The sequence below is a fragment of the Haliaeetus albicilla genome, chromosome 8, assembly GCF_947461875.1.
Source record: "Haliaeetus albicilla chromosome 8, bHalAlb1.1, whole genome shotgun sequence".
NCBI lineage: Eukaryota > Metazoa > Chordata > Aves > Accipitriformes > Accipitridae > Haliaeetus > Haliaeetus albicilla.
Genome location: NC_091490.1, coordinates 35,330,659 through 35,347,162, shown reverse-complemented (window position 1 = coordinate 35,347,162; position 16,504 = coordinate 35,330,659). Strand labels below are relative to the sequence as shown.

Sequence of the window (16,504 nt, the reverse complement as noted above, 5' to 3'; positions counted from 1 at the left end):
CCCATGCTGCAGCGCTGGCCATCATCCATGCCATGAAATCGCACTCTGGGGTCTCAACACTGCCGACGCCACGCTCATCACAGCTGCGTGGGTTTAACCTCCCTTCCAGGCAGGTGGCACATAGACCACAGATAGTGCCCCAGAGATGGGGATCTCCCCCCGATGGTCACCCATGCTCCCCTGGCAGCCCCTCCAGCCATCAGCTGCTCTGGCTTTTTCTGTAACTGGAGCTTCCTTGGAGCCCCACCTCTGGGATTGCCAAGAAGGAGCCGAGAACCTCACACGCATTCAAAAATCTATAGTAATGAAAGTTTGATGACCTTGGAAGGCAACCAGCAGGCACAGGAAGGACTCCAGAGGTTTTCTTTTAAAACACAAAGATTTTTTCAAACCCATCTCTGGAAAACAAATTGGGGCAGAAGGGAGCTGGTGCACACCGAGTCCAGCAGTGGAAATACTCAAGGCCCCTGTACTTGCTGGGGGGATGGGGATAGCGCAGCTCGGAGATGCTGGCAGAGCTGCAGGAGCTCAGACAGCGGTGCCGGAGCTTGTGGCCTCCTCTCCCATCTGGGCTCGGTCCCCAGGTGCTGGGCGAGGAGGAGGAGGGAGGGTTGCAGTGGAGGAGCAGGGGATGGGAGAGGAGGGGACGGAGAGGAGAGTGGGACAGAGGGAGGCAGCAACCTCAGGGCTGTTTGCAGCAATCCAAAAAACAAGGGAAATTGGGTCATTGTTCCACTAATTCATCTAATTACAGGCCAGATCAGCTCGCTGGTGCGCTGAGCAATTAGCACTCTTTCTCTCCCCCTCTCCCCGAGGTACGGCAGGTACCAACCTGCCCCTCCAGAAAGGCGGCTGGGTTTCCTAGGATACCCCAGCAGCAGAAATGCTCTCACATCAGCAGACCAGGTTGTTTCAACTCCTTTTCTTAGCCTCCTCCTCCTCCCTGCCCCAGCACAAGGGGTCAGCTGCAAAGCCTGGCCCCAGCAGCAGATGGGATGCATCACCCCAGCATCACCCATCACCCACAACTCCTCGTGTATCGGGCTGCTTATCCCTGATATATAAAGGGACCTTTTACCCTTGATGGCACTTTCCCTTTCCCCCGTGCCCCAGCCTGTGACCAGCCCCCGCTACCCATGGAGCTGACGGGAGAGCAAAAAAGGGACTTAATTAAGTCAGGAGCACCCAGAGGCTGGGGAGAGCTGCATTGTTAAATTGGTTGTAAGATCAAAATCAGTAATTATGATAAAGCACGGCCACTCAGCAGCACATGGAAGACAGAAGAGCACAGGTGCTTTCATTTTTTTCGTGCAACCTGCCAGTGAGAGCAGGGTAACCCAGCGCTCCCCAAAACACCGGTGTAGAGGACACAGTGCACCCAACACTACTTTGGACACCCCAAGACCCTCCTTCGGCTTTTGCTGCTCGCATCCTGATATCTGGTGTCCAAGCAGCCTCGCAAAGGGATGGGGAAAAGGCATTTGCAGCCCCTGCGCTGACTCCAGCCAGGGCCGAGCATCTCCAGGAGACCGGGGCTGCTCCTGGGCTGGACACAGGCTCCAGCCCTTCTCCTGAGGGTTCACCAATGCAAGCCCAGCACCATGAAAAGCCAGCTGGAAGGCTGCTGGCAGCAGCGCGGGATCGACAGCTCTCTCCTACCACCACGGAGCAGCACGAGCCGTGGTCCTACAGAGCCGGGCGGAGTGATGGAGGTGGAGACATCACCGGTCCCAGCCACACCGCACGTCTCCTCCCCAGGGCAGGATCATCACCGGCCGCCCATCGCGGCCGAGGGGAGCAGAACACCCTGGCTGCAAAGTCCTCCGCTAACCCAGATTTGTTTGAAGGGCTCAGGAGCCGCCGCGCCGAGCCTTCAGGCAAGGTTCAGGCGATTTCAGGGCACTACTTCCCAGCGCTCTAAATTAGCTGCTAAGAATGGGACTCCTCTGTGGCAAGGTGACATGCTCCTTGTCCTCACTGGGGGACAAGGGACATCACGAGCTCTTTTGGAAGGAGGTTTGGACAGATCACCGAAGCGAGGTGGTGGCACTGCAGACATGTCTCCCGACCGATGACAGAAAGATGACCCACCACTACAAAATAGGTGCCTCTGCACCCTTTTGCAGGCACAGCCACAGTTCCCGGTGAGGGCAGATGCACTGGGAGCAGGCGCTCCTGGAGCTTCTCCCAGCAAACCCATCCATCCCAGAGCCTCTGAGCAGGGTCTGAGCAGCCCTGGGCCATTTTTAGACCAATTGAGGTGGCTGGAAGAAGCCAAGCAAGCTTCCAGGCATGTAAGGATGGCTTCTATCTGCCCTTCCCAAGCCCTTCAGTGGCTCTAAATAACACACATTGTTGTCTCCCCAACAGCCAGGCTTCTCTAGTACGCACAGACACCATTACCATGTTACTGCTAATAATAAATACAATGCTTAAAACACACCTTCCTGCTTTGGAGTTCAGCATCTCACCTGTTAATCAGTTATTAACCCTCTAAGCATGCCTTTTTTTTCTTTTTTTTTTGCAGAGAGCCATCCGTATCACCCAGCATGACCTATTTCCGATTTATTTATTGACACACGTTAAGGTTTCTTATAGCTCCTCGGGATGCGCAGCACAGAGATGAGACTTGGGCTGTGACAGACCTTTGTGCTGACACAGGGCGGCAGCTCCGGTATCTGTAGAACAATTTAAATCCTTTTCGAACACTTACAATATCCACGTCTGACGTGCTAATAATTATTCTTTATTTTTAGGCAAGGACCCAAACTAAAATTACATCTCACCATCCAAGTTATTTGAAAAAGCTGCCAGATTGGGCTATAAAAATCCCAATGATCTCATGCTTTTCATCATATGTACTGGAGAAAAAAAGAAGGGGGGAAAAAAAAAGTGAAGGCGTTTTTATAGGTCACCCAGGCAAAGGGGTTAGTTTTACTTCTTCAGAGGAAAGGGGAAAGAGAGACTTCAGGTGGAGAAAAGAGCAGAGAGGAGCTATTGGAAGAATGCAAATGAGAGAGGAGGCAGGATGGGAAATATATGCTAATCCCCCAAAGTATAATTGAATAGTGAGCAATCATTGGCAGACAAAAACATGCTTTCGGGAAAAAAAGAAAAGAAAAAAAAAAATCCGATGCTTTGTCTTTGCAACCAGGATGATTATTTTATTTTATTTATTTACAGGCTCCGGAGCGAAGGGCGAGCTCCCGCTGGGCCCGCCGCACCTGCAGGCTTTGGGGCTGGCTGCCGGTGGAGCGATGCTCAGCCCTCGGGCACCGCTCCAGCTCGCAGCAGCTGAGCAAAGCGCATGCCCTTGCCTCCAGCTGAAGACCCGCACCTATAGATTTCTCTTCCCGGAGCGGGGGGGGGCAAAAAAAAAAAAAAAAAAAAAAAAAGAATAATCACATTTTCAACGACTCTCTGTTCTTTAGGACTTAGCAGAACAAACCATGAGCAATGCTCCATGACCCTGCCCACACAAAAGCCTTTTTATTAGCACAGAGCCAGCACCAAATTCGGGCACTATCACATACTACAGCACCCACCGTGCCTCTGCTGCCCGTGCCAGGGGCTGCGCGTCGCATCCGCTCCCGTCCCCATCATCCCATCGAGAGCTGCACCAGCAGCCCTGAAGCCTCAGCCCTTGGGGACAGCCCACACAGCTCAGGACATGCTGCAAAGGTCTTCGTACTGGGGACCCCAAGCAAAGGCTGAACCCCCAGATGATCAGATTGACCCTTGATTCATCCCCCCAGCCCAAACTGAGCATCCCTTGACCATTTCCCTCAGGGACTGCTGCAGAGGCACGTGCAGACAAGCCGTCCCAGCAAAGGGCAGCTCCGGGGTGTGCTGGGTGAAGGGAGGGATCGGCTGAGACAGACTAATCTCAGCTGAAAATCTGGGACAGGGAGGGTGCTGGCTGGCTGGCTGGCTGGCTGGCTGACGTGCAAATTAATATTTATAATTAAGTGGAAAGGCCCCTGAAGGCTTGCACTGCCACCTGACTCTACGAGGGAGACTACTTCATAATTAATACACTGGTCAAACGGCTCACAGAAAGTAAGTTACCTGATGAATTTACCCCATTCTTGCCCTTTTCTGCTGGTGAATCAATCCCTCCCCTCTCTTCAGAGAGCATCACGAGTAGCGGGACGTACTTTAGGCTCTTGGGTCCAAACTCCGCTCGAGGCAGGGCCAGCGGGATCAGGTTGCCCACCCTGAGGATGCCCCAGCAGAGCACAGTGGTCCCGCTTTGGGGATGCCAAGGGACAGGGAGACCAGGTCCAAATCCTGCCATCAGCACAGTTCAAAGCAACCTCAAAGCCTCCATCGTCTTCACTTTCTCTTTCTAGGTTTCGGGGCCGTGACACAAGTGGATTGCACTGCTGCAAAGCTGCTGATCCCGTCTTTCCTGGCTGCTTTGAGAGCCCTGAACTGGGCACCAACAACTCCCTGCAAGGTGCGATGAGGGTGAACAACGAAATCGGCCTTTACCAGCCTTCGGTCTGGGGGACGAAATGATCCCCCAAGGCCACCTCTTCCTGGACAAGCCCCTAGGATTTGGTGCATGAGGGAGCACCCCCTCTGCACCCTGCGAGCTGGCCAAACCCCGCACCTCCCTCCCACCTGCGGCCCCTGCGACGCCTCTCAGCGGATGCAGGATTTGGCAGGGTGGGGAGATGCTGGTGAAACTGTTTGCACAAATGGGACCTGATGGAAACTTAAAGTCATTGCCAGGAGGCTGGAGAGCCGGCCCCGCAAAGAGAAATACAGCACAGGTGACCATGTACCACGGGAGGAGCTGTCTGAACTCGCGCCAAAGGTGAGGTCCGAGACCCCAGGGATATTCACCCAAGCCTGGGTGATACCACATTCCCATGTGAGGACGTGGGGGAAAATAACCCCTTTCCCCCTTCCCTCGAGCCAGGCTTTTACCCCGCAACTCCTCTCCCGGAGCGAGGTCTGTGGCAGCGCAAAGAAATGGCACGTGGAGACTTTGCAGCTTGGCCCAAGGCTTTACCGCCACAGGAGGACGAGGGCTTCGCCCCAGCCCGGGAGCTCCGCAAGGATGTCGGGGCTGCGGAAGGAGCCCCCAGGGAGCGCCCGGGGTGGAGGGGTGCCTGGGAGGGGAGGCGATGCCCCCGGGGACCAGCAGCCGCGTGGGAGAGACTGACTCACTCCGCAGCGCAGCGGCTGCGGGAAACCATCCGCCGGGGAAGAGGAGCCGGGAAGGATGGAGCGAAGCACGTGAGCAGCACGTGGGCCGGATCCTGCACCGGGGGAAGGCAGGGTGCCCATCTCCCCCAGAGCCAGAGCCATGGGTCTGCCTGCCTGGGGGTCCCTCCATGCCCCGACCCCAACACCCATCCCCAGCAGCACGAAGCCTTTTCCCTCATCACCCTTCCCATCCCCTCGCCGGGCCGGGGAAACGGCACTGCCCTTTGTACGAGGTGCCGATGTCAGGCACGTCCCGTTGCCATGGCATATGGCACATGAATCATTCACAATGCTGGGGAATCAATTATTCATCCAAACGAAAGACCAAACACTTTACTAATTGTCCTGGAAGGAAAGAGCTGGGAAGGGGGTGGGAGATGGGGCAGACATCAGGTTAGAGATCAGCACCATTCATGAAAGGAAAAGAAGGGAAGAGGGAAAAAAAGTCTTGTTTGGTGTGATCAAAGCTTTGCTCTGCTTTTGGACTCGGGGTTGTCTCTTTACTGGTTTATTGTGTAGGACAACACTCTTTGCAACGGTACAGGCTCCAGCAGAATAATCGTGCTGGAGTGCTGCACTTGTGCTCTGATTTAACTCTTCTCCAAGCCTCATATCCACTCCCCCAAGCTTCCTTGCCTGGAGGTGCACTGTAGTCTCTCAGTTAGGAAAACGCAGGTGTCAGCACCGGGGGAAGAGCCTGCTCCCAGCCCGGGTGTGCACGTGCACCTGTGTGTGCTCTTGCACATGCACGGGGTGCCAGGCATGCTGCTGGGGGCCGGCACCCTAAACCACGAGGGGATGCAGCATATGAATATTCCCATACAGAACTGCTGCCAGCACCGGTTCAAGGACCGCCCCCCCACTCCATCTCTGGACCTCTGAGACCAAAAAGACCACCTAAGACACGCAGAATTTGGGTTGCGCGAGGTGCGCTAAATACTAGAGGGCAAAGCATCCTCATCTCTGCCGTGGAGGAGCTGAGGGGAATTGCAAAAAGGGCACCGGGCACTTTCCAGGGCAGTCATCCCACAATCCAGGCAGCACCACCATGAGCAACAACCTGCCCTCCTCGTCCCCATGCTCACGCTGCAATCCTGCAGCAAAGAGGAAAGCAGCCTGCTAGGAACCACTCTCTCCTGCTTCAGCCCAGTCGTGGCCAAAAAATCAGGGCACGGGTGTGCACAGGATTTCACCGGGAGGTCAGAGGGAGAGGCCGGGCTCACAACTGCCACTTGCCTTTGCAGGGAGAGGACTTTGGTTTTCAGGCCAGCCGTCCTGGCTCGGAGAGCCAGGCTTTACTCCTCTGGCACAGGCTGGTGCCTGTCCGGTCAGCTCCGGGTTTGCTAAGGGTACAGCAGGCACTGCTGGTGATCATTCATTCCTGCCTTTCCTTGGCCATGCTCCACCCCACAAAATCCCTTAATGAAAACCACAGTGCCCAAGGGTTTCACAAAAGGCATCCAGGTGTAGCGGCTGTTATTAAACCCTCTGAAAAACCCTGACGCCAGCTCTTCCTTTTAGTGACCCTGGTGTATTTATCCTGGTTTTACAGCGGCTGCTTCCCTGGCTCCTGAGCAGCACAACTTCACAAGGGCCTTTTGATTTCCATTTTGATTTTTTCCCGTTGTTAGAAGTGTTCCCCCACCCCTTCACCTCTCACGTAATGTGTTATTGTATTACCACTGCAACTGCTATAAAAAAAGCCAAGGGTGCTATGATGCTCAGGCATTGGAGTGTGTGAAGCACACACCCACCTGGATATTTGCAGAGGGAGTTTAACCCTTTTTTTTTTTTCCACAAACTCCTTCAAATATGGTGTACGACAAGGCAAGCTGGATTAGGATCCCTGATCTCTATTTGTTGCACTAATGACACCTGGGGAGCAGGGACCTGGTGCTCCAGTGGCTGATGGTTGAACATCCTTCAACCTTTCCCTCTCAGGACCACCAATTAAGAGGTCACCATGCTCCTGCTGCCATTTCTGACCATTTCTGAGCAGTTTTCCCCTTTTTTTGGTCCAGGACATGCTGCATGGAGCAGGTCACGAGTCCAGCTTGCGTGCCCGGCCAGCTCTGGTTCATGCATGGGCAAGGTGAGCATCCCCAAGCCCCAGGGGAAACACAGACATTCCCCTCCCTGGCTCCACCTCAGAACGAGTGAAGGTATTTTATGCACATTTTCAGATAAAAATACTTTTAGCTGAGGGAGAACAGGCTGTTTTTTTCAGGCAGAGATGATGATTTGGAAACCACAGGTTATAAACAGAGCGGGTTTACAAATGTGACTATTAGTTCCCCAGTGGAAGCGTTAGCATCAGGGAGTTTTAGGTGGGCGTTGATTTCCACTGAGATGAAAAAATCCAGATTTATTGACACAAGAAGCAAACACCAGCTGAACCCAAGTCAGTGCCATCCATTCCTGCATGGGGTCCCAGGAGTCTACTCACGGCAGTAGCCCCTCGTTAGGCTAATTTACATGAGGGAGAGCATGCCCAGAATATCCCAGTGCTTATGGAAACCCCAGCGTGGTAGCTGGGGCCATGATGCCACCTGCATTAAGCACCTCTCCCATCAGATATGTGGCAAAAAATAAGTCCAGAAAGGAAGAGTAATAGCCTGTGTCACCCTTGGAGGGACAAGGGCCAGTGAGCATGATGCTGGGTCTCTCTGGGTCCATCAGGGATGGATCCTGGGGTGGGTCCTGCTCACGTGGATACCTCTCTGGTCCATCATCATGGGATGCATCAGCATCCCAAACCAGTCAGCACATGCCAAGGCGAGCGCTACCCTATACCTCTGATGCTCACAACATCCCCTCCACCACAGCCACTGCCTCTTGCTAAGTCACAACAACATCCCAGCGACCATTAATTCTCCCAAGCTCAATAGTCTCTGTCCAGACACTCACATCAAGTGATCAAGCATAAAGTTTTAGTCCGCAAAGATGATCCTGAACGTGCTGGTCGCCTGCACACGTCCCCCGTGCAGACTTCACCACCCGCCTTACGCAACCAACACAGCGTGAACCGCCAAGTGCAAACCCTCTCCCACAAGCTGTTTGCAAGTCATTTGCCAGCCGAGGATTATTTGCTGAAGAAATTTGCCAATAATTCAGCAGATCAAACAGGCAAGAGTTTCTTGCAAGGGAGGCGCAACCGTGGTGCTGAAGAACAACAGCTTTGTCAGCACCGCACAGCAAAAGCAAGAGCTGAACGGCAGAGAGGAGCCCATCACCTGGTCCAGCTGATCTCCCAGTGACCTGATCCTCCCCAAAACTGGTCCTGGATGAAAATCTGTGGGTTGCCTACTCCACCCATCATACAACAGAATCCACCCTGGAAGCCCGGTAAGCCCGTGCCAGCAGGCACCGGCACTGCTGGGGCAAAGCTGGCGGCTAACCGGGCATTTCTTGGAGAGGGTTTCATCTCGCCGGAGCAAACATCAGGATGCAAGGGGGGTGATGGTGGTGAAGCAGACCCCGGAGGGCTGTGCCCCATAACCGGCGGTGTCAGGGGGATCTGGGCACCTCCCGGCAGGGCGGCCGGCACGGCATTAACAGTCCTTCATGGACAATTGATTCCCTGGCACAGGGCCCGGCGCGGCGCGGCACCGAAAGGAGCTGGCGAGGCTTTCGTGAGTGAGTAATTGCCGAGCGCTGACTCAGCACCGGCTCGGTTACAGTCAGCTTGCCCGGAGCCGCAGGGAGGGCAGGGAGAGGTCCGCGGTGAACCCCCCCTCCCAGCCCAGTGCTTCCCCTTGGCCCAGGCCCCAAAGGATGCCCGGGCCAGAAGACGGCCGATGGGCATTTCCCAGCCACCTGGCTGCTTTCTGCACGCTCAGCCCAGCACTGCAGCTGCACAGGTGAAGCCGAGACGTCCCCTCTTGTTGCTACCGGGGGTGACACGTGTCCCACGCTGTCCCCAGCGATGTGACCGGGGAGTGACCACCTTTGCCCAGCCCAGGAGCTGTGCCCAGCCACTCTCCCCGCAGCAGCAAGCCTGCCTGGCCACAGAGCCCTCCCCTGAGAGTCGCTTTGCAGATGCAGAAGAGCCAGCAGCATCCTGTGCGATGGCTGCACTGCCCGCGGGCAGCCTGTTTGCTGCCCACCGAGAAGCATCACCCCACCACCAGCACACCGACACCCTGCCTTCACAGGCAGACAAGGTCCTATTCACCAGCGAGGCCATTCGGGTCCACCTTGGACCAAAGGAGTCAAAACATTCCTGGTCATGTTCTCCTCAAGCTTTCTCTCAAGCACGGTCCCAACCTGCACCTCTCCCCCATGGACGAGCAGCACCCATCACCACATCCCCGGCAGCACCGGACTCAGGACCTTTCCTCCTCTGAACACCCAAGCGGGTGTCATGTCCCACGTGGTGCCACCACCCTGCAAGCCAAGAGACAGGACTGTGCAGCAAGCAACTCGGGAGAAACCCCAGGCGTCTCGCTCCCGTGCCTCAGTTCCCCAGCCAGCCCTGCAGCTGCTCTGCACCCAGCAGAGCTCATGAAGTGCTCAGAGATCCACAGGCACCATCTGTTTGTGCTCATCAAACCAGCTCCTCTGAATGTGGCGTTGCCATCGGCACGCAAGTCCAGACACCCTTTCCCCAGGGCCCCTCAGTCGCTGCAGGCACCCACGTGTCCCCCAGACAGTGAGGGACCCAGGGGGGTCACCCTGGGGACTTCTGCTCAAAGTGATTGGCAGTGTTGGCTAAGACAAGCCCAAATGCCCCTGCTCGTTTCTATGTCACCAGCACAGCCCATCGCACTGCAAGCAGGACTCAAATCTGGGCCACGTCCCTGGCAGGTGACACCACCAGTGACACAACCAGCACCCGTGAAGCTCTCTGTGCTACCACCCCCAGTATTACTGCTGCACACTGGGATGCTGAGCGAGCATCACCTGGGAATGCGGCTCCACCCAGACCTCATTCCCAAACCCCCAGCACCAGGCCAAGGCTGGAAAGTGCTTGGGAAGGCAAGAGGAGAAGAGGTTTTCTCCCTCCCCATGAGGGTTTGACCAAAACCTCTCCCAGACCACGTGCAGTAGCTTATCGGGACATGCTCCTACCTCATCCTCACCTCGCCCCATGCCCAGATGGGTGACAGATACCAGGCCACCAGCTGAGGAAGGCTAGACATGATGGCCTCAGAGTCAGCCCTCCTCGCCCAGTGGGGAACCTTGTGTCACCATTAGCTGCCCACAGCAAAGCCAACGCAGGAGCCTCCAGCACAGGGAACCATCCTCCCCTCTCTCGTTGGGATGAAGAAAAACCACCGACAACAGCAAACCAGGGCCTTGCCCCATATCCTAGAGCTTGTGTCCCCACCGGGACGAGGCCCCGTGCCCAGCTGCCCAACCCCACCAATGGCCCCAACTCACCCGCTGAGGACCACGATGAAGTCCATGACGTTCCAGCCATTGCGCAGATATGAGCCCTTGTGGAAAACAAACCCCAGAGCCACAATCTTAATCCCAGCCTCGAAGCAGAAAATCCCGATGAAGTAGGGCTCCGTCTTCTCCTGCCAGAGGGGAACCAGTGACACAGTGAGAGGGGGAGACTGGGCAAACAGCACCAGCCATTTCACATTGACCCAACTCACATCCCATCCCACCTTTCCCAGCCCCATCCTCTCATTTGGGAGCTTTCCCAGCCCTTCCTCAGCCAGCATCGATCTTGGAAATAAAAACAGGGTGGCTATGACCCACTCAAGTTGCCCAGTGCCCCTTCCCTACCCCACTTTTTAAGGGGCTTAAACCTTCCTGAACCCTTTCCGTGGAGGAGGAGTATGTGACAACAGCCCCAGGAAGGCTGGAGGAGCTGGTCCCAGAGGAAACCTCCTGTCCTACCACCCTAAAATCAGAAGAAATTGGCTGGTAAGACAGGGTTGTTCCCCTCGGCTGATGCCCCTGCTCACCCGCCAGACCCCCTGGACGCATGGCGGAGAGGGATGGACGCAGGGTACTTACTAATCTCCGGGACATGGGCGTCTTGTCATCCTCAGGGAGGTGCTGCTCGAGGGCCAGCACAATGCAGTTAGCAATGATGGTCGCCAGGATCATGTACTCGAAGGGAGTGGAGGGGAGTTAAGGAGCGGAGAAGAGGTGGATGATGTCCCCAACCCACCAGCCCACCCCTGCCCACCCTTTGTTTCACCTGCTGTTTAGCAGCCACCACCGCTTTCCCCACAGGAACATGCACACACAGAGCCCAGCTTTCGCATCCCGCTGCTCCCAGGCAGGAGGGGGAAAGCCCATCTTAGTGCTGTCTGGAAATGAGAGGGGCAACAAGAGAACTGCGAGTCCCTAAGACCTTCCTCACTGGAGACTTACTGAGCCTCATCACCTCCTTCCCGAGTTCCCCGGACGTTAACCAACAGCCTTTGCTGGGCTGTGAACTCTCTTGGGACAGACATGCTGCTTGTGGTGAGAGGCCAGAAGATGGACACAAGTATGAAGGTAGACAGCCAGGCTCTGACCACGCTGGGCTTCATCTGGAAGAGGTCTGGCGTGGTCCCTGGCAGTGTCAGGGAGGCTCTCCCTGGCATGGCATGCTGGTGGCTGGAGCTGGCACATCCCTGCATGCCATGGCCCTGCTGCTTGCCTTCTCTCTTCCATCACGAAGCAGCAGGAGATGGAGTCGGGGGGGGGGGGGGGGGTGTCACAGGCTATCTATCAGCAGCCCTGGTCCCAAAGCATCCCTGTGGGAGGGCCCATCTGCATGGGCCGAGGAGGACAAGGCATCCCAAGCTGGTCCTGGGGATCTGACCTACATCGGCCCACCCTGTGCCCCGCATCGGCAAGGCAGATGTGCCCTGGGAACCGAGGGTCCCTTGCCAAGCACCTGGCGAGTGGCAGGGTGAGCCCAGGCAGCGCTGGGAGCTGCAGAGCACCAGGGTGAGCATTTGCAACCCGACACGGATGGCTCCTGGGTCTGAGCTTCAGTTCAGGCAGAATGGAAACTCCCTATGGAGACATCCCAACTCAGCCATGCTTCAGCGAGACCCCAAGGGGTAGCAGCACCTTATCAGTCGGATCTGGTTGGACCCTTACAAGCATTCTAAATCCTACAGCCACATCTAGGGCTCACACACCCTTCTCCAGGAGCAGCCCCATGCCAGAACAAGTGGCAGCAGATGCTGACATCCAAGGACCTAAGTGAGCCAGGAGGAGAGGTGGAGGAAAGGGCAGGCTGACCCCCAGGAAAGCACCCCAAACTCAGCTCCCTCCTGCCTTTTGATTCACAGGAGCCGCCGGGAGAGAGGTGGGGGTGTGGAGCTCCCTCCTCCTGCCTGGCCCACCGCCAAGCCCTGAAAACAAAGCACTTCCAAGCGACAGGATGGCCACATCTTTCAGATTTCCCATCCATCTTTACCACATCTTTGCAATAAAAGCCCTGTTGTCCTCAATAACAAAATGAGGTGAGATTCATCAGCAGGCAGCACACTCCTCCACTCCCTCCATGCCAAAAATCCACAGCTATATTACTGTCGCCTCTGGCATCAGTGGCCACCCTGGGAGGGGACTGCCACCTTCCCAAGGTTCGTGTCTGTGGAAAGGGGATGTGATCCCACCTGGAATGGATTTGCCCATAAAGAAATCATCCATGCTCCCGCCATCCCAAGCCAGCATGGGGATCAGCGGCCCCAGCTGAGCCCTTCCCCACCACACCAGGCTTCTCCAGACCCGGCAGCTTCAGGTTCACGCCACTGAGGCCAGGAGGTGCCAAACACCCGTGCCATCACCCCCAGGAAAAGGGATGATATTCTCTTTTGCAACCTTGCCTTTTGGCCACCGAAGCCGCCGACTACAGTGAGATGTTTTAAAACAGTGGCCCTGAGCCCATAGGCAAGAGAAGACATCCCAGTGCTGGCCACGAGCACGAGAAACTGGAAACCATGAAGTGACCTTGGCGGCAGCAACCCCGTCCACGCTGTGGCACGCGGGCAAGGTGGGAGCGGGGCTGGGCATCGGAGCCTGTCCCCGGAGAGCTGGCCAGGAGGGGCAGCCAAGGAGAGCCTGCGGGAGCTGGGATGTATTTAGCCCGGTAAGGAGAAGAGCCAGGAGAGATTTCAGCCAAGACATTTAAAAGGCCACTCAGTGAAATTAATGGTTGCTAAGTTAAAGGCAAACCAAAAGACAGAGCGCTGCAGAGCTGTCTGCTGCGGGCTCGGACCTCAGTGCCAGCTGGGCACGAATCATGAGCAGCTCCCTGTGCTCAGCGGGAGGCCAGACCCCAAAAGTTTTCCTCTGAGGCTGAATACCCTGAGGCTGAAATCCTCTGAGGATTTCATTGCACGGCTCCCACGAAAGCCACGTACTTTCCGTCTTTCCCACCTCTGGCCGCACACTTCAGCTGATACGCAGACCACGGCGCTTGGCCCCAAGCCACCACCCTATTTGGGGTCTTTTGTTTCATTTTCCTGAAAGTCTGCAAGCAATTAGCACAGGCTTAAAAGAAAACAGCGTGTTAGTAGGGCGGCGCAGCCAGCTCCCCAGGCGCTAGGCACATTTGCCTAGATGAGAAGTGTGGGAACGGCGCAGCAAGTCCGTCTGTCTGCCCCAGCACGGCTAACCCCGCTGAGCATCCTGCGCTCCTCCCCACCACACCGGGCATTTAGCACTGCCTCGTCCTTCCTGCAGCCCCTAGTCCCACGGGGGAAACACCCAGATGGGAAAATCCCAAATTTTCCAAAGCCAGCGGCATGGGAGCCCTGGCTGGCAGTGGCTGGGGGGGCTCAGGACCACTTCTAACGGTTCAGTCTGCCCCTATATTTACTTGCTGGTTCCAACATGTGGCTTGACAGCACAAGGACAATGCACATCTGTCACAGCCCCAGCACGGGACCGCGTGCCCACTCCACCTCTGGCGAGCACATGGCATGTGGGTCAGCAGATATCGAGTCTAAGGGAAACAGGGCAATTGCTGCCCCAAGCAGTGACCTAAGCACGAGGTTGCTGCCAAAAGTGACTCTCCAAAACCTGCTGACCCAGTTCTCTGAGGACCCAAGCCCGGATTCTTGTATCTGGAGCTGGGTGAGAGCTGCAAGGCACCAAACCCGTGGAAATAAGCCCCATAGCTCCAGCTGTGCCAGGTTTTGAGAGACCAAGGGTAAGAAAACCCTCCCCAAGGGACAGAAGAAACATCTGGCTGAACTGGGAGAAATTTTATCTACACACTTCACTTCTGCCAAGCAAGCATCCTCCCAGCTCAGGGCTGGAACCCACCGGACAAAGCTCTATCACTCCTTTGTTTCCTCTCTCATTAGATGTCTAATTACACAACCTTCCAGCCACCCAAAATGCAGAGTAGCACTCGCCTCCCTCCAAGCCCAGTAATGAAAGTCCGTCTCCCTCCAGTCTTCTCCTCCTCCTTCGTCTGGCTTCTCCTGGACGATCATTAGGGAGCTGATAAAAATAGGTTTTCTTATTGATTTATCTCCTTTACCCAATGCTCTCTCCCCTGCACCGTTGACTTGTTTCCTTAGCAACTCGGCCGATCCCAGTGCACGCCACACCTGCAGCTCCACGCTTCCCGGTGCGTTTGAGGTGGAGAAGGTGCCCTCGGGCCATGTGGACCCCCCACCCCAAACGCCTGCCTCAGCCCACCTGGAGCAGGCACTGCGGGCTAACCCCATGCCTGGAGCTGGAGCTCCTTGGTGGGTCTGGCAGGAGCTGGCAGGGAGCACCAGTGAGATGTCCAGCCACCAGTGGATCCTTGCCTCCAGCTGTGACCCCCCTCTTCACATTCCTCCCCAATCCAGAACCAAAACCAGCCCACCCAGAACATCTATATTGCTAACACAGGGAGTATGCCCACCTCCAAGCCCTGAAGATGGATTTATGGTGCTGATGGCACACTGATGCAACCTCCCCAAGCAGCTGGGTGTGAGATAAATCCCTCCGCAGATACAGGCAAGGGCCAGGACCTACGGAGAGCTCCCCTCCATCTCTTCACTTGGGTGACCGTGCCTTCTCCCCGCTCCCGGGCAGGCAAGTGGGGAAGGAGCAGAAGAGCCAGAGGAGTGAGGCAACATGGGTATCTCTGAAAGGGCTCTTGGGGAAGCCTGCTTCAGAGAGCCAGTGAGAAAGGCAGGAATGATTTAACCCCTCACCCTGCCTGCATCACCCAGCCCAGCTCCAACATCTCCTAAAACTTAAGTCTCTATTTTCACCACTCCCCAGGCTTCCCCCAGGACCTGCTGCATTGAGGGGCTTTCCCTGCTCCCCAGGCATCAATGACAGTGAGCTTCAGTTCCTACATCTGTGGACTTAGTTCATCTTGCTGGTCCCAACTCCACCAGTACTGCCTGCCACCCCCAGACATGGTGTGACAGGAAGAAAGACCTACCTCTTCAATATCCCCATCCCTAGGATGCCCCGACACCCTCCTCTCAGCTCCATACCCCAGCAGAAAAGTGAGCACCTCCTCTCCAAGGCTCTTTTCCAAGAGAAACACAAAATGCCAAGTGGAACAAAGACCATGAGTGATCCTAATTCAACTCTGGCATTCCCTAGCCCTACAGCACCTCCCTGGCTTGTCCCCGAGGACACAGGAGATCTTCCCCCAGCAGATAAGGCTATCAAGTGCCCTCAAGCAGCCGCAGAGCCATGGCCCCTCAGGGCTGATCCCCATCCCTGCATCCCACCACCCAGCACTCCCAGCCCATCCATGCTTTGCTGGGGTCGACAGAAAGTGATGTCTGGAGAGACAAGGTGCCGACAGACCCCAAATCCTCCCACCACACGTTGAACGTGAGCCAGCTCCTGCATGCCCGTTACGCACAGCAAAACAGGCTCAGGAAAGCAAGCGTGGGCTTGGGGTTGTGCTTGTGTCCCTGCGCAGCCCTCAGGGAGCACCAGGCAAGATGCTCAGCCTGCCTAAATCTCACTGCACAGACATGCCTCAACTGGGGAGACTCCGCTCACTATCTGCAGCCACAGATGTTGCTGCTTATGACTCCAAAACATGGTGGTCTGGTCTCCACCAGGGGCTAAACCGAAGGCAGTACCAGCCAGGAACCGGTCAGGGCAGAGCTGCCCGCACTGCTGCTGCTCCCGTAGGGATGCGGGGTGCCTGCCTGCCACGTGCAAACAGCTCCGTGGAGAAGCGTCTTCTTCTCCCCCACCTCACCCAGCACTTAAAAACTAGAAATCGAATCTCTCTCCTCTCCTCCTCCTTTTTTTTTTTTTTAAACAAAAAAGAACCACATCATGTGATTTTCCTGCCTTAACATCAGTTTTTTAACTTTGGTTGCCACAGCAACAGGATGCAACTTGGCGTCAC

At 55.9% G+C, this 16,504-nt stretch overlaps 1 protein-coding gene across 3 annotated transcripts in view; it reads right to left on the bottom strand.

Moving 5' to 3' along the window:
- Positions 1–16,504, bottom strand: part of CACNA1E (calcium voltage-gated channel subunit alpha1 E) — a 142,987-nt gene that overhangs the window by 77,640 nt on the left and 48,843 nt on the right. For 2 of the 3 annotated variants that reach the window (XM_069789735.1, XM_069789736.1), the window contains exons 1-2: positions 11,188–11,288; positions 10,600–10,739 (exon numbers count right to left, since the gene is read on the bottom strand). In XM_069789735.1, coding sequence (XP_069645836.1) covers positions 10,600–10,739; positions 11,188–11,280 — 233 coding nt within the window. In that variant the 5' untranslated portion in view covers positions 11,281–11,288. Of the gene's footprint in view, positions 1–10,599; positions 10,740–11,187; positions 11,294–16,504 lie in introns of those variants that run through there. The other variant, XM_069789737.1, reaches the window with a different exon arrangement.